An 18,013-nucleotide genomic window follows, 5' to 3' on the forward strand; every position below is an offset into this window, starting at 1 on the left:
GTAATAGAAAAGGTCACCCTATTAATTGTTGAACTGTAAAGACTAAATTTTTGGTTTCAGAGATCTAAATAAACATGTCTGGTGAGAACGGAACCACAGCCGATCAGGCCGCACAGGAATGAGATTTTTAAATATTTTGTTATGTAACTAAATGTTTTTTACTGAATGACGCTTCTTTTTTTGCAGTAAACTTTCAATTGAATAAGATTTCGTCATATTATTTTACTGAATAACAATTAACTGTATTATGTTTACGGTTTGTATCATTGACCTAATTCTACAATATCAAATTAACCACACAATTTTTTTTAATTTTGAAGGATTATCGAAGTATAAATTTATTTCTTAAACATTCTAATATGTCAATATGTTGGGTTGTTCATTTAATTTGTTGAGTTTTGTTTTTATGAATGTTGATATTCTTGTTCTGAAAAAATATTTGAAATTCTCATATCCAGAATGGAGCCGAGAAGCGTAAGCTGTCGGAGACTGAGAATGGAGACAACGGAGCCCCGGAGCCAAAGAAAAGGGAGAAGTTGGAGGCAGGAGAATTATTCTTCACTGGAGCCACTGATTGGAAGGTATTGTTTTTAAGTAAATGTTGAACAATTATCATACAATGGTCAATTTAAAAAAGATTTGTGGGCTCGACCCTAGCCTTCAAAAAGAATTTTTTGGGGGGTTGGGTATTTTCTACTACCATAAAATAAAAGGTTATCTGGAAAACAGATTTGACTTTTTTTTTGGTAGGATGTTGGAAGGAAAGCTAATGATCTGTCAAAATCAGACACAACCCAGTGGGGACCAGTGAGGCTGGAGGCGCTCAAGGTATAGTATTATGAGATCTGAGATCATAATTCAACAAGGATGACAACTTCCATAAAAGCAAAGCACTGACAAACGGACATTAATACTAGTATAGTTTCAGAACTGAATAATCAGAATACAAATGTTTAAGAGTTGAAGCAAAATTGTAATTAAATTTGTTGAAAAACTGCTTGATACAGAATAATGTTTATGGACATACTTACATTTTTAGGACTTTATTATAGAGTTGCTTCGCTTATAAAATTGTACTTTGTTGTCCCAGAAATCATTATACCAAAAATCAGATCAATCGGATAATTAAATCACATAAAAATTTATTGTTAAAAAAGTAAAAAAAAATCAACATGTTTAGAAAGGACGTACGGACTTTCTGGTAATAATTTTTGGAATTGCTACGCTTTCTAGATCGTACCTTATTACTACAGGATTCACCATGCAAAGTTTGAAATCGTTAGGACAATTCTAACATGCCTAAATTAACGAAAAAAGCTATCCGTTTCGGACGAACCGACCCTTATTATAGAAAAGCTTTGCTTTTAAGAAAGACTAAATTTATCTATCATCTGACATAGCAGCAGTAAGAAATATTTTTACATGTGTTGAAATTCCTCTCCCAGACAACTATCCGACGTCATAACACTTTGAGCTTCTGCCGCGATTCGATTATTTTAAATTTTCAGGACATTCCAATTGTGGCAGTCAACGTTGGTAACAGCTCTGCTTTTGTTATGGCTATCACAGAGGATGGAAAAGTTTACGGCTGGGGAAGGTAAGCAGCAACTTAGATTTTTTTTAAATTTTTATTCTATGAATTTCAAATAGTATCAAAGTTTATGGACATATATTCAGCACTTCACTAGTATTATATAAATGCTTTGAAGCACTTAACAACTACTCTTTATCGTTCACAATTTGTCATTTTATCGATATAATGTTGATAACTTGTTTTTTTGATTTCAGTGTACATACATGTTATTGTTCATGCTTGATTTGGTAGTTCTAAAGGGGTAGTTTCACGAAATGCATTTGAACTTAATTGAGTGAACCGCATTTTTTTTCCTAGTTATTGGGTTAAACTACATTTATATAGCATATATTTGAAATAAATTCAATTTTCTACCACGTAGTTTTTAAAATATCAAGACTTGAAAATTGTCTTTTTGTGATATATGCAATTTAAAAATACGATTTTCAAGTCTTGATACATTTCGTGAAACTACCCCTTTTACTGTATAACAACATTTTGTTGTTCTTTAATATATTTGTTTTCTGATAACTGTGTTACTTTAGAACATGAACTATCCTTGTTTAGGAATGAAAGTGGTCAGCTGGGTTTGGGAGATACCAAAGACAGATTTTGTCCAACTCTTATTGAGGAAATCACTGGACATCATGTTGTTAAGGTGAGTTAACAAATAACGATAAATAACGGGTTTTTTAACCGGCTTTCTTTATACATGTGTATTAGAAGCTATATATGAATTGTTTACTTTCAAGAATGTTTGTAAAGGTACAAAATACTTGGCTTCAAGGTACTAAGGTTGGCCTAACAACTTTGGGGACATTTATTGAATTGGATTGGTTGGTTAATATATTTGAGTGTTTAAACGTTTCAACAACTTTTTTTTAATCTTGAGAATTGTTAATTTTGTGTATCAATTAAGCATTGGGGATGTACATCAATTTATCGACCATGGCACTATGTGCCGAGCCAATGCAAAAACTCCAAGATTCCAAAAAATGCATTTTTGGATATTGACCAATTTGAAAGTTTTAGGTTAATCTTTGTCATATTTGAGAAGGATTCCCAAAGCTAGAGGTGAAAATATCAATTTCTTAAAATGTTACAGCTTCGAGAAGTAGCCTACCTAGATATTTAGGATTTTGCAATAAAGCCTGACTATTGAAATTACATTTTATATGCAAACTTTAAATTATCGTCAAACTACCAAAAATTAAGCTACAGTAATATGTTATACCTTTTTTGAAAGCTTATTGAATACCTATACTATACGATTTTAAAATAATTTTTAAACATATACTTATAAAACTTATGAAAAAATTTATGTCAAAGCATTCCCCCTTAAAGAAGCAGGAATTATAATATTTTGTCATGATACTCTCAACTTCAAATAGTTTGATCTTTTTTCAGCTAACGAGGCCGCATATCAGACCTTTACACATGTTTAACCAAGGCACTCCTTGAATAAATCTCGTTGGTTTCAATGGCGGCCTCGTTAGCTGAAATTTTTTATTCACAATTTTGTAGGAGCGGTCAGACCCATTTTATAGCAATTTTTACACAAAAAAAGATGAATTAAAATCACTATTTTTTACAAATTATTTTATCGTGATATTTATAGTTCTCAATGTAATTTTGTTATACAATCCTTTATTCTTATTGCTTAAAGTCTTTAAAGGTTATGCACGCCCCCCCCCCTCACTGCTGGAGGGGGGGGGATTCCCCCCATGCACCACCTAGGAATATTTATTAAAGCTATGTTATCGAACCTGTTGCTTCTAATCAATTATCATTCTTTTTAAATAAAATGAATATTATCTTAAATGTTTCAATTTGATAAAACTAAAACCTATTCCACCCCATATGCACGCCCTAAAGAAATAAAAGAGTTAAGCAAACTTGTAAAATAACTAAAAGATTTAAGCAAATTTGTTAATAAATGTATATACAATGGCCAATAAATTGATGTACATTACCAATAATTATACACAAACTTACTAATGTAAGAGGGTACATAATAATTTAGAATTTTAAAAAGTTTATAAATCCTTTAACAAAACTTATCATAATGCATAGAATAAAATTGTAAAAAAAAGTTAAAGGATCTTTGTTTGTCTGTCTGTGTTTACCGAAGGATCTCGCTAACCACTGAACCGATATGGTTTTCCTTTACAGGGTAGCTTCTAATAGGTCCAGAGGAGGTATTTTGAGAGTGGGTACTACCACCCTTCCAAGAAAAATCGCTCTTAGAAAAAATTACCCACCCACCCTAAAAAAATTATGAACTGGCCTTACAAGTTTTAAAATCTCTGTATCTCCCCATGCACCACCTAGGAATATTTATTAAAGCTATGTTATCGAACCTGTTGCTTCTAATCAATTATCATTCTTTTTAAATAAAATGAATATTATCTTAAATGTTTCAATTTGATAAAACTAAAACCTATTCCACCCCATATGCACGCCCTAAAGAAATAAAAGAGTTAAGCAAACTTGTAAAATAACTAAAAGATTTAAGCAAATTTGTTAATAAATGTATATACAATGGCCAATAAATTGATGTACATTACCAATAATTATACACAAACTTACTAATGTAAGAGGGTACATAATAATTTAGAATTTTAAAAAGTTTATAAATCCTTTAACAAAACTTATCATAATGCATAGAATAAAATTGTAAAAAAAAGTTAAAGGATCTTTGTTTGTCTGTCTGTGTTTACCGAAGGATCTCGCTAACCACTGAACCGATATGGTTTTCCTTTACAGGGTAGCTTCTAATAGGTCCAGAGGAGGTATTTTGAGGGTGGGTACTACCACCCTTCCAAGAAAAATCGCTCTTAGAAAAAATTACCCACCCACCCTAAAAAAATTATGAACTGGCCTTACAAGTTTTAAAATCTCTGTATCAAGTTAATGTGTAAAATATTTTAATAGTTTGCTTAACTCTTTCTCGCAGCCATGGTGGTTCCTGGCCATGAGACCCTCCCCCCTTCCCTCAGGCTAACACCCCAACCAACCCCCCCACAAAAAAACAAAATACCACAATAAATATGATATTATTAGTTAAGAATATTAATTAAGATTTTTTATATATATTTTTTTTTACAAATCACGAAACCTTTACTGCCAAAATAAGTAAATAAGTGTCTTTCATCGATATTAATGTTTTTTTTTTATTTTGTAAGCATTTTAAGGTATCCAAAATAAAACTTACATAAATTATCCTTCATTTAAAAAAAAATCTTAATTTGAAGCAAAATTAACAGAATTATGAGTTTTTGTTTTATATTGGAATTCTGGGCACACAGTGCATGGTCTTATCCCTTTGGATCCCTGTCTAGATATACTATATTAATTTTGTCAATAATCTAGATTGCCACTGGCAAGGGTCATGCCCTGTTCCTGACGGACGATGGTCGTGTGTTGGCCTCTGGCCTCAACAGTTCCGGTCAGTGTGGTATTGGTAAGGGCCAGGACGCCAAGAAGCCAAAACAGATCTCATACACTGGCCCTGATATTGTTGATGTAAGTATTTTGAAAAGCAATACAGTAACATTTATATATTTTACAAGACAAAAACTTTACTTACCCGGTCAAAATAAATGCTTGTATTGCAAGCATCAACATATTTGAGATCTCCATAATATATAACAACGGTCTTTGTAAAGGGTTCTTGACTGATTGTGAATATATTATTCATATATTATTATATGTATAAACACATTTAATTTTTTAACTATTTATTGGTGGAATACATATGTTTCTCTATAAAAATAGATCATCAGTTCCAATTAAGATGTATAAAATAAGAGTTTATATTATTCATATATTGTTACTTTGACTTTCATAAGGCATTTGATAGTTGATGGTTCTTCCTGTTTATCTAAATAACAGATGAGGCACGATCATGGGGGGGGGGGGGAAGTTCTGACACTTTTGCGTAAACGGTGAGTATAGGCTTTATCTTTGGACTGAGAGGATAGGTTATTAGGGATAAAATCATTCTTATATGATGAATTTCCCCCAGATTTAAGATTTTTTGGATAGGCCTCCAGGTTCCGGAGCTCCAGGCCTCCTGGTGGTCTCTGTACAGGTAAAATTGAAAAAAAAAAATTTTTTTTTTTAGTTACAGGTCAACTTATAAAACAAAATATGCATCTTTTTTAATATTATTCACATATTTGAAGAAAAAATATGCATATTTTGTTTTATAAGTTGATTTTTAACTTTAAAAAAAAATTTTTTTTTTCATTTTTACCTGTACAGAGACCACCTGGAGGCCTGGAGCTCCGGAACCTGGAGGCCTATCCAAAAAATCTTAAATCCGGGGGAAATTCATCATATAAGAATGATTTTATCCCTAATAACCTATCCTCTCAGTCCAAAGATAAAGCCTATACTCACCGTTTACGCAAATGTGTCAGAACTTCCCCCCCCCCCCCTTGTTTTAAAACACTTGTCTTGCAATTTGCGCATTTAAGAATTAAATAACCAGAAGATTTTAAAGATTTTGTGTCGATGACGCTCTATCATTCTTTTTAACTGGAAATTTTATATAGGTTGCTTGTGGAAGTGAGTTTTCCATCATTTTGGACTGCGAAGGAGGTGTTTGGGCGTTCGGACATCCAGAAAATGGATATCTGGGACTCAATGACGATGGAAAGTTTATGACTAAATCAAACAAGGTTATTTTCAAATAATATTTATATAGCAATGCTACTCTATAAGCTACTTGTATTTGATTGCAGAGAAATGGACTGCTTATAACACTAGTCCCCAAAGTTTTATAATAACGTTTTTGTATTCGTTAACTCATCAACTTTGGTGACTTAATGGATTTTGATTGGTTGTTTTATCAAGTTGAGAGTACAAACGTTTCAACCACTAATTTTAATGTACTGTCAGTTTGGGTCCTACCCCAAACGTCGGAGTGGACATTGCTTAAGTAAAACCTAGGAGTGTCCGCTATTTTAATAGTATGAAAATTTTGAAATTTTTTTATACCCCTATCTACAAAATAATGACTATGGCCGCAGCGCTCGGCCCCTTAGCCTGATTAGCCGTAGCGCTCAGCCCCCTGGTCTACAACATAACACAACCTAACCTAACTAAGAAAAAAACGGGACAAAGAGGGGGGGGGGTTGTATAAAAAAAATTCAAAATTGAAAAAATAAAAATTTGGACTCCTGTGTTTGTCCACTCCGACGTTTGTCCAAAAATCCTGCGTTTGTCCATTCCGACGTTTGTCCCACTCCGACGTTTGGGACTCCTGCGTTTGTCCACTCCGATGTTTTTCTGCTCCTACATTTGGGACTCCTACGTTTGGCGTGGAACCTCAGTTTGCTGTTACACAATTCGACTTATTTTCTTCCTTCACTCACTTTACCTTGCCATTTTAATTCCCTTCTTTTGCTTTACAATATTATCAAACTAAACCTTTTTTAACAAAAAGAGGTGTGTCTAGAAATAAAATCAGTAGCTGTTATAGAGATCTAAAGTAGCAAAATAACAAAATTGTTGTTTTGTTTTAGGTTGAGTTTAGATTCGAGTACCTGCCAGAGAAAATTCCTCTGTGGGTTGATAAAGATTCCAAAACAAAGGTTAGTCACAATTTACTATTTTTAATCATAAAAATGGATACATGCAACCTTTTAATGCATAATTTTAACCATTGGGTACGGTAACTACTTGATCATGATGGTGAAAATATGTGCATTTTATTTATTGCTTTGGTTAGCTTTATGACTTAACTCTAGGGTATCAGTATTTAATAAACATTCTATTGGCTCTGTATTCGCAGGAGAAAGGAGAGAGCTGAAAATAGCCTTAAACTATAACTTTAGTCAAGTAAAGCCTTTTCTTTTTCAATGAGGTATTATCAGACAGAAAATAAAACCTTACTAAATACCTTAACTATTCCGTAATTGTTGCAAAATATTTTAGGAGGTGACTCCCCTTCCGCTGCCAAAGATCGTCAAGATTGCCTGTGGATCTCAGCACACCATTGCCATTGACGAAAACTGCAAGGTAAGTTTTCTGGCTACGGCTCTCCCGAACAGCTGGACTGCTTTCTGTTAGTTCAATGAACTGGTATACAATAGCGACCAAGTGAATTATATGGTGTGTTGAGATAAGCTGCATGTATCAAAAACTGTTTAGATGAGGGGGGGGGAGGTTCGCTTGTTAATGTGTTAATTTAGGTGAGGTTAGGTTATAGGAGGTACTAAGAAACACCGCAGGGTTAGGGTTGGGCATAGGAAACATAGGAGTTTTCAGTGGTTAACAGAAACTACTTTCTGTGAAAGCACAAAACATCCTTTTTAAATTATAAACTATTTAGATAATGACCATAAATAAATGTTCTGACAAAATCCTGATTTAGGCCTACTCCTGGGGATTTGGTGGATACGGTCGTCTTGGCCACGCCGAAACTGGGGACGAGCTGGTGCCCCGCCGTATCAACTATCTGGACCAGAAGAACCGTGGTATCAGGGACGTGGCGTGTGGCAACGCGTTCAACCTTGCTATGTCCGAGATCAAAGGTTTGTACCTTATTTCTTTTTAACACTTTAATGTTCATTTCACGTACCGCATATTTGTTTGATTTAGGTAAGCTTTTTCCTTTTTTCTATTTAATCTATTAATTCTAAGTAGAATGTCTGTCTTTCCATCTGATTCTTAAGTTCTCGGTAACCGCTAAATCGAATTTGCTATATAGTTTGTTAATATATCTACTGAACCTAAGGTTTTAAGCTATTTTCTTTAATGTGGGACACTACCACCCCCCTAAAATAGAAAATAAGCCATGGAATATGAAAAATTTCCAGAGTAGCTTTTTATGTTCTTAAAACCATTTTAAAGAAATGGGTTGTTTATTACACTAGTCACCAAAGTTTTATATTAACTTTTTATTATTCGTTGGCTTAACATTGGCTTTGATTGATTGGTTAATTAAACGTTTCAACCACTAATTTTAATCTACATGAGACGGAATAATTTTGTGTTACATCATTCATTGGAAATGTACATCAATTTATCAACCATTTTCTTATCCCTTTAGATCCCTGAAAAATCAACCTTCCTATCCTTAAATTGTTCTAGGTATGGTACAGATGTGGGGTATTTACCAGCCCAACAAGGAGGCCAACCAACATGTATCCTAAACCTGGTGGTTTTAAGCTATTTTCTAACATTAAATTGTTCTAGGTATGGTACAGATGTGGGGTATCTACCAGCCCAACAAGGAGGCCAACATGTATCCCAAACCTGGTGGTTTAAAGCTATTTTCTAACATTAAATTGTTCTAGGTATGGTACAGATGTGGGGTATCTACCAGCCCAACAAGGAGGCCAACATGTATCCCAAACCTGGTGGTTTAAAGCTATTTTCTAACATTAAATTGTTCTAGGTATGGTACAGATGTGGGGTATCTACCAGCCCAACAAGGAGGCCAACATGTATCCTAAACCTGTGCAGGATCTCTCCGGATGGGATGTCAGGTCCATTTCCTGCAATTCTAAGGTATACAAATCTATTATTTGGAAGGGATATTATTGTCTGCATAAGTAGGTGTTAAGTAAAGTGCAATCATGACAAATCTTATTTTGAGTTCAATGTCCGTCCATAAATAACGCAGAAAAAAATAACTTTTTTTTAGAGAAGGAATGGGGGGCTACATTATTAAACTGTATAGGCTTATGCTTTAATTTTTAAGATAAAGCTTAGATTATTCTACTTTACTTAAATTTGAAATTTTGTAAAGTAAAGTCAAGTATGGTTTCGAAACCGATTTGTATCAGTAGGACTAGAACCGGTCCTAAGCCATACTGAAAACTCTTGTTTATCATCGTATTATAGACAATTTTCCACGAATATTGAAAAACTCATGAAATTAATACCAGTTTTGTTAGACCAGTCCTACTGCCCTTGTGGGTGCTTACCAGGGTTGTCATTTTGGGCGGGCAGTTTTGGGCGGTTGGTTTTGGGCCGCCCAATATAAGGTCCTTTTATGCAGTTTTGGGCACCCCCCTTTTAGGGGGAGAGAAAAAGGGGAGGGGGTTAAAAAAGAGGGGGGGGGGGCGGGCCTATTTTTTGGGTGATATACTTATACTAAAGTAACAGGATGTGTGTCTGTGTGTTTGTACCGAAGGATCTCGCTAACCACTAACCCGATCGGGTTCTCCTTAACAGGGTAGCTTCTCATAGGTTCTGGAAAGGTTTATAACTATTTTGGTGGAGGGTACCACCACCCTCCTAAGAGAAATCGCCCCTAGAAAAAAATTACACTCCCCCAAAAACTTTTTTTAAAATTTTTAAACTAAAAATAAAAATGGGGGGAGGAAACCCCCCCCCCCAAAAAAAAAAAAAAAAAAAAATTACCCCCCCCCCACCCAAATTTTTTTACTTTTTCTTTTCAAATCTAATAGGTATAATAATTGTATTATCCAATTTGACTTTCCCTCCTCAAGTGCCCCTAGAGGCCTCTAGGGCCGTAGCTGCTAGTTAACTATATAAATTAGTAAGCTTTTTTGTATCTAGAGAAGGCAGGGTTTCGGATCCGGATCCGCAAGGATCCACATATTTTTGGGTCCAAGGATCCGGATCCTTGGACTCAAAAAAAATGCGGAAAAAATGGAAAAATCTACCTAAATTTATATACAATCTCAGACATTCTCTTGATGAGAGCCAATCTTTAAGGTTTAGGGTCAGACTTAAAAATTAAAAGTAATTTTGACTTCGAATTAAAGAATAAATATTTTTGAAAAATTTGGTGATTTTATTTTTATTGTCAAGGATCCGGAACCGGATCCGGTAGGATCCGGATCCGGATTCGCATCCGCATCCGCAATGACCCAATTTGGAGGATCCGGATCCGGATCCGCAAAAAATCAATGCGGATCCGAAACCTGAGAAGGATTTCGCTAACTGCTGAACCGATATGGTTCTCCTTTCCAGTGGAGCTTTTATAGGTCCTGAGATGGTTTTAGGATATTTTATTTCTAATAATAAGTTTAGGTATGGTTTTAGGCTATTTTATATCCTTTTTATATGCTTTATACAACATTTGCCCAAAAAGGGTGCCCAAAACCACTTTTGGGCGCCCAAAACCCTTTTGGGCAATTGGGCCGCCCAATATAAAAAAAAGTGCCCAATTCGACAACCCTGGTGCTTACAAAACTGGTTTTAATCCTATAATTTTTCATTTAAGTATCCGTGGAAAGCTTATAATACGACACGATAAAATCTATAAATGAAATGTTGTTAGGGCTGGCTTGCGGCTGCAGATGATGCTGTAATTGGTTGCATGGGCTCCCCCTGCACTGGGGAACTGGGCACAGGTCCCAAGAAGAAAAGTTCTGCTCAACCATGCATCATTGAAACTATGTCAAAGTTTTATGTTCTCAGGTAGGAGTTTTTTTCAGGGATATTAAAGGATTAGACAATGGCCGATAAAATGATGTACATAGTCATACCCAGTGATGATATGCAAAATTACCCTTTACGTACATAAAAAGTACAATTAGTGGTTGACTTGAAACGTGTGTACACTTAATGTATATTAATTTTAGTAATGCACTTGAACTTCTACAAAGGAAAGTTGCTTTACTACTTAATTACAGTTTAATTTGCTCTCATTAATCTAAAAAGTTTACGAGGAGGGGGGTGGATGATCTTTGATGGGGCTAAATCAAAGGGAAGGTAGACCTACTAAATTTTAATATTAAAGGGGGTGTTGATATCCGCGCACATAAGATTTATTGAGATGATTTTGAAATTGACCCTTACTGAATTTTTTAAATTTTCAGGGTTGGATGTGGATTAGCTCATTCCTGTTTCATCGTGAGGAAGAAATCAGATGGGGACAAGGCTGCCATCAACGCCATGCCTGTCCTGGATCAGTCCAGCAGGGATTAAGCACTGGCGGTCCTCCAAAAAAAAAACACCAAAATTCTCCCAAGATACTTAAGCAAATCTTTTTTATGTATTTTTAACCAATGGTATTATTTGATACTCTGAACCGGTTTACCAAATATCATTTTCCATGTTACGGCATTTGGATCTGAAAAAAATTGCTAATATATTGCATTTTAATGCTTTGTATTTAGATTTCATGTTTTTTCCTTCATGAAGCTATTAAGAATAAGTATTTGAAAGCGTGTCTCTTCTTAAATTATGTAGTTTTCAGCTGTTTCATTGAAAAAAATACTCTCAATATATTTACTTTTTTATTTTGTAAGTATGTTTATAAAAAAAAAAAGACAGCTATTAAAAAAATGTAATTATGATATTTTACGATGCAGTCCACCAGTTTATTTGAACCTAATTCGTGCATTTATTTATATAAAAAAAAACTCAGTATTTAAAAATTAAGTAATTTTGCTCCGTATTATATTTTTCTAAGGTTTTTATAAAATATTTTGAACCAGGTGTGGTAAATTGTAATGTTCAACATTATAAATTCAGCAATTTATTTTCATTTTAAAACCCATTTTATTCATATTGAATATTAATAGATATTACAAAATATCTATTATTTCATTATTTTTATATCACAAAAATATTAATGAAATATAGTATTTACTAAAGTTACCGTTAAAAATATTGTTGTAAACTTTTTTTTATAAATCTGTAACTGCAAAATAACCAAAATATTAAAATGCAACTTTGTTATCTATGAAAGGCATGTTTAATTTTATTTCTTTAAATATATTGATTTTCAAATTAGAATATATAATTGTCAGTTCCACCTGTGTTTTATATCAATATAAATATGTGAAAAGTAAAAATGGCATTTTTTGTAACCCTTGTTATTTTCAGGTTATATATAATATAGAGTAGCTACGCTACTAAAAATGGAGTGTATCCACAGAAAAGAAAATATACAGATGGACGCTCAGTTTTATCCTGATATTAAGGTAGGACCAGAGATATGAGCATAGGTCAATGGAAGAACAATATATTTGAAATATACAGATTACCTCCTATTTGTTGCTTGCAAATAACGAATGAAAGAATTTTTTGCTGTTTTGAGCAAACTTTTATGATAATATTTTCACTATTTATATTAAACTAGTGGTTTCGCTACAGTATCTAGGAAAGTCCGTAAAACTTTCTCCGAACTCAAAAAATATGACATGCTGAAACCATCTAGGTACCTATGTAAAGCTTCTTAAAAAATAGAACATTTTCTGTCAATTCCGTGTTGAAAGAGTATAAAAAATTCTTAATATTTTACTAAAAAGGATTGTAAAATAAGTTATACATCAAGATACGGATTTACCTAGTTTGACTACTTGATATAAAAATATAGAATATTCATCAAGTTAAAGATAATATTAATATATTTGATCTAAAGTTCTAATTAAATATTTTCAAATAATATTTAGTTCATTTCATATAACAGGAAAAAATATTTATATCACTGTTGAACAAAATAATTCCTATAGAAATATCCATTATTGGGTAGGTACCTACTAAAATAGTATAAATCATAAACAAAATTCAGGTGTATTGTATGGATGGAACATTTAGAATGGCTCACAAAATTATTGTTTCAAGGTGAGTAAGTTTCATTTCTTTACAGCTTTTGCTTATATTTGAGTTCCGCTTCGCATGTTTGTATAACACAACAGATCAGTTGCTTTTGTATTAATAAAATTAGGGAGTTAGGGGATTTTGGACAAAAAATTACACTAAATAAAACCTGATGTTTTATAACTAAACTATGTCGGCTTTAAAACTTTGGGTACTTATTTTGAATTATTATTGTATGGCTCAAAACATTTAGTGCCCAAACTTTTCAACCATTAATCTTAATTTTTAGAAAAGGCTTTTTGCTTTTTTAGGGTTGTAAATTAAAATATCGGTATTGTCTTTTCCTTAAGATCCCTCCGAGTGAAAAAAAAACCTAACGTGTTGTAAAATTGTTTGATTCCTGGTTAAATGACTCATATGTTTTCATCCTCTTTTTGTTAAGGTTATCCCATTTATTAGAATCCGTGTTAAAATGCAACCAAGAGGAGGAGGATCTTGCTATCATATTACCAGGTAATTTCAACATATTTTGAAAACTACCTGTTAAAAGATTAGGATTTATTTTATACATTTTACTTTTATTTGACAACGCATTTTATTTAAATTCTTATTTAAAGTTTATGTAATATCTAACTGCTTTTTTTACTTATACTACGCCCCTAATTTTTGTGGGTTCTTTTTTCTAGGGGCGATCTCTTAAAAGGGTGGAGGAACCCATACTTTAACCTTCCTAGGACCTTAAAAGCTACACTGTAAGTAAAGGCCTTAAAAGCTATACTGTAAAGGAGAATTTAATCGGTTCAGCGGTTAGCACACACAAAGATCCTGTTACTTTTGAATAAGGATAATTGTTTTTGTAGATGTTCCATATGAAATGATTGATTTGATGTTAGAGCTGGCTTATGTTGGATCTGTAGGGGGTCTAGCTCTTAATAATATTAGCCAGGTAATATTTTTTCAGTAGCTTATGTAGATCTATTGGTTTGTCGGACGCGTGATACAAAAGTGTAAGAGTAGAGATAAGAATTTTTTCTCTTAAATATGGAATTAACACTTCAAGACTTCACACAAAGGCCATATCTTCTAAGATCTTATAAGAGTGAGTTGTTTAAATGAGAAAGTGTATTAACATTTCGACCACAGAAGGGGTAATTTTGTATATTTACATGGGGGGTTTACATCAGTATATCGTCCATGGTCTTATCCATTAAGATCTCTGTAATCTTAGGTGAGGGATGTTTGTAGAATTCTCGACATTACCCAAAGTGACTTTGTTGTCAGAAGTGAGGATAAAACTGCTAGTGCATCCATCAAAGCCTCTGAATCAAGTACAACAACACCACAAGAAGCTGCCAAAACAGAAGCAGTTACAAAATCTTCAACAGCCGCTAAACAAAATCGAATAAAAAAATCGTCGAAAAAGCATCGTCAAAAATCCATGAAAAAACTTGTGACGCGGAACGTGTTTTCTGATGGTGAAAGTGATGATAATGTTGACAATGACTTCTCGGTGGTTGTTGATGATACTAGAATAAATGCTGAAGAAGAATCCAGTAATTCATTTGCACCAGAGTTTTCTGAAAATAGAAGCAAAAATCAGGTAAACAAAGAATTTTTATGTAATCTATAATACAAAGTAGAATGATGTCTGTCCGTCCGTCCGTCTGTCTGTCCGTCTGAAGCTTAAGATCTCGGTAACCACTGAACCGATTGGATTTTACTCTTCAGGGTATATACCTACTGGTCCTGCGGTGGTTCTAGGCTATTTTCTTGGGGGGTGGCAAAAAAAAAATTAGGTGAAATTCGTAAAAGGACCAGGGAAATCTTCTGCAAAAAAAACAAAAAAATCACCCACCCCCCTTCTTTTTTTTTCTTTTTTTTGCAGAAGATTTCCCTGGTCCTTTTACGAATTTCACCTAATTTTTTTTTTGTCACCTCTTGGGGCAAAGCCCCTAGAGGCTAGGGGCGAAGCCGCTAGTGATAAATAATAAAATGGAGGTTTTTTCTGAATATTTTTTATAGTAGCCACTGTTATAGTTATTGAAACAATAATCTTATTGGATCATGTGACGGAAACGAAGTTGCGGGTTTTGATATTTTCACAGTGGCTTTTCTCCTATTTCTAGCCCCTGCTTGGGGCCGGGCACTAACCCTGAGAGCCCATTGCCTAACCCTGCGGGGCAATCACCTAACCTAACCCAAAATAACCTTTCAAAAGCTACTGTGAAAAACGTTTAAACCGCAACTTCGTTTCCTTCACATGACCCATATTATCGAATCCCATATTTAATATTTATATCAAATATGATACAATTTTTTTTAGCAAGGAGCATTTCAATGTGAGAGTTGCAACAAAACTTTCATCTTTGCCAAATCTTTTGAGCGCCATCAAGAGGTCTGTCAAGTTAGATTGGCCCAAGGAGGTAAATTGTGTTTTTGTTTGGCTTTCTAAAAGTGGCGCAGTTATTCTATATTTAAAGTTTGTCCATACGTTACTTTGTCTTTAAATGTTATGTGATAGCAAAGTCTACGTGTAGATTTTTGAACAATTCTAGCATCAAAATTTCTACATTTAGACATAGGGCTACATTTTATACTCTAAAGTGTAGATACTTAGTTTGGCAGTCTACTCACAACATTCTCTGATCTGTTTTTTTGTATTATTACTTTGTTAAAGTCAACTATTCCCTATTACCTATTCAAATATTTTAGTTGCTACGCTACATATGGACATTATTGAATTCAGTCCTTGTTTTTACTTTTTACATTTACATATTCAGGTTTATCCAAAGGGATAGGAGGGAGGGGACATTTAAATGTAAATTACACTGTAGCCAGTTTAATAACCACGTTATTTTTTCGTTAGCTCCTAAACTTTGAGTACTTTTATTGAATTTTGGTTGATCGGTGAAAAACTAATTGTGTCCAATCTTTTAAACAAAAAATTTTGGCTGTAGAAAAGGTAATTTTGTTCATCGTTATTGGGGATGTATATCAAACTATCGTCCACTGTCTTATGGCTTAAGATCCCTGTATGTATCAACAATCCTAAAAAGGTATGTTATCGTTTAGGTATGAAAAGACCGAAGCCCCGCAAGTGTAAGATTAAGCGCAGCAAACAAGAACAAATATTATCCGACGAAGAAAATGAAAATTTACTCAATAAAAATATCAAGTCTGGTGTAGTTTTTAAATTTCAACATTATGAAGAGGTAAATTGACAAATAACATTATCTTTCATATATTTTTTCCCTTACAATAAAATAAAAGAATCTGTCTGTACCGTAGGATCTCGCTAACCGCCGAACTAATTCATCTCTACAGTGTATCTTCTCATAGGTCCCAGGAAGGTTTATAACTATTTTTGGGAATGATACCCCCAATACCTTAGTGCCTCTAGAGGACTCTAGGGGCGTATCCACTAGTTTAATTATAAACTAGCGGCTACGAACCCCTAGAAGCCTCTAGGGGGACTTAAGGTGGATGAGGGAAAAGTCGCCTCCTCCCATTTTTTTTATGGAGGCATCATTTTTATTGGGATGGTGAGGATACCTTCCCCCAAAATAGTTAAAAACCTTCCCTGGACCTATAAGAAGCTTCAACTGTAAAAGAGAATCATATTGGTTCAGTGGTTAGCAAAATCCTTCGCTACAGACAAAATAAGCTTATTACTTTATATAATAGAATTGCTCATTACGGTATTAATTTTAGAAAGATGATGAATACTTTTGCAAGTTTCCTGGTTGTACTTACAAATCTGGTTTTAAGTAAGTTTATTGTACGTACATAGCTTTTCTTAAGTATGATTGTTAATTAAGTGTATACTAAAAGGTTTGCATACCGTTTATAGTACTTAATACAGTTACTAAAACAGAACTATATAGAATCATATTTAAAGAACTAAATATTTAGTTTCATTCTCTATATTTTTTAGGAGTTTAGAAAACTGTAAAAATCACCAACTTTTACTACATGCAAGGAAAGAATATTTTTTTATTCTTGTTGACAGATATTTAAAGTTCTCATGAACATAATAGAAATTGATGTATTATTAACTCGAGATTTATAAAGGTAATAGTAGGTAAAAGTGTGAGTAAAATTCCAGTCAAATGCGCTTATTAGGTCAATCTAGGTCAAAATATGCATTTAAGTATACTAAGCGTTTGGTCAACACGAAGAACAGTTAGATTTAATAAGCGCATTTGACTATAAGCTTGCAATATTGCAAAAGCTACTATTCCCTTTATTTTCTATTTGTATTTGAAAAAATTACCTAAGCAATCATATTTATAAATAGAATAAAAGAGGTTTTCTTAAAATAGTGATAAACAGAAACTGTATCCTTGTGATGTTTGTACAAAAAAGTTTGCCTCAAACAGACTTAGAAATAAACACATAAACCTGATGCATAACAAAAGATTTTCATGTGAAATATGTGGGAAGAAATGTAGCGAGCAGACACAACTCAATATTCACAAAAGAATCCATACAGGAGAAAAACCTTACCAGTGTCATTTGTGTTCATATTCTTGCACTCAAAGGAAATTATTTCATTAGTTGCGAGAATATGTTATAGTTATAGTATGTTCGTGTGAACGACGTTGACACCTGCTAGCATACCATAAACTATTTCAGCAGATCTGCTGTAAAATTGATTTGTGTGTAAATTATAGTCAAATACTCCTAACAGTTGTACTTATGGATTTTTTATTACTTGGATCTTACACCAGAAAATCTTGTACTCTAATGAAGTAAAACTCAGTCGTAGCTGGCTAAAATAACGATATCCCTCATCATTCCACGTATAGGATTTGATATCCATTGCTGACTATTTTTATATTTACCGTATACTTATGCAAGCATTACAAATTTACTGTTCTTTAATATAAAACATTGTTAGATAAT

The 18,013-nt window shown here is 33.5% G+C and overlaps 2 protein-coding genes across 2 annotated transcripts in view; both read left to right on the top strand.

The window, feature by feature from the left end:
• Positions 1 to 12,391, top strand: LOC145321819 (protein RCC2 homolog). The gene is made up of 13 exons (XM_080163448.1): positions 1 to 113; positions 456 to 581; positions 751 to 828; positions 1,509 to 1,597; positions 2,141 to 2,231; positions 4,946 to 5,098; positions 6,133 to 6,258; positions 7,105 to 7,173; positions 7,517 to 7,600; positions 7,956 to 8,115; positions 8,982 to 9,094; positions 10,839 to 10,978; positions 11,380 to 12,391. The coding sequence occupies exons 1-13, from the start codon at positions 75 to 77 to the stop codon at positions 11,486 to 11,488; spliced, it is 1,377 nt and encodes a 458-aa protein (XP_080019574.1). The 5' UTR covers positions 1 to 74; the 3' UTR covers positions 11,489 to 12,391.
• The window catches only part of LOC145321817 (uncharacterized), a 7,988-nt gene continuing 2,358 nt past the window's right edge, over positions 12,384 to 18,013 (top strand). Inside the window, exons 1-10 of the mRNA XM_080163446.1 lie at positions 12,384 to 12,489; positions 13,080 to 13,132; positions 13,551 to 13,621; positions 13,969 to 14,054; positions 14,337 to 14,708; positions 15,432 to 15,531; positions 16,181 to 16,320; positions 16,820 to 16,875; positions 17,043 to 17,085; positions 17,429 to 17,647. Of these exons, the coding sequence (XP_080019572.1) occupies positions 12,427 to 12,489; positions 13,080 to 13,132; positions 13,551 to 13,621; positions 13,969 to 14,054; positions 14,337 to 14,708; positions 15,432 to 15,531; positions 16,181 to 16,320; positions 16,820 to 16,875; positions 17,043 to 17,085; positions 17,429 to 17,647 (1,203 nt within the window). The 5' untranslated portion in view covers positions 12,384 to 12,426. The remainder of the gene's footprint in view (positions 12,490 to 13,079; positions 13,133 to 13,550; positions 13,622 to 13,968; positions 14,055 to 14,336; positions 14,709 to 15,431; positions 15,532 to 16,180; positions 16,321 to 16,819; positions 16,876 to 17,042; positions 17,086 to 17,428; positions 17,648 to 18,013) is intronic.

Source organism: Acartia tonsa, chromosome 6 (genome assembly GCF_053477335.1).
Source record: "Acartia tonsa isolate MP-2025a chromosome 6, ASM5347733v1, whole genome shotgun sequence".
Classification (NCBI taxonomy): Eukaryota; Metazoa; Arthropoda; class Copepoda; order Calanoida; family Acartiidae; genus Acartia; species Acartia tonsa.

Excerpts from the sequence above, each read along its gene's own strand:
- LOC145321819 (XM_080163448.1), top strand. The coding sequence starts at position 75 with ATGTCTGGTGAGAACGGAACCACAGCCGATCAGGCCGCA. Across the intron at positions 114-455 it reads CCACAGCCGATCAGGCCGCA|CAGAATGGAGCCGAGAAGCG; the intron begins CAGGAATGAGAT and ends AATTCTCATATC. Across the intron at positions 8,116-8,981 it reads TGCTATGTCCGAGATCAAAG|GTATGGTACAGATGTGGGGT; the intron begins GTTTGTACCTTA and ends AAATTGTTCTAG.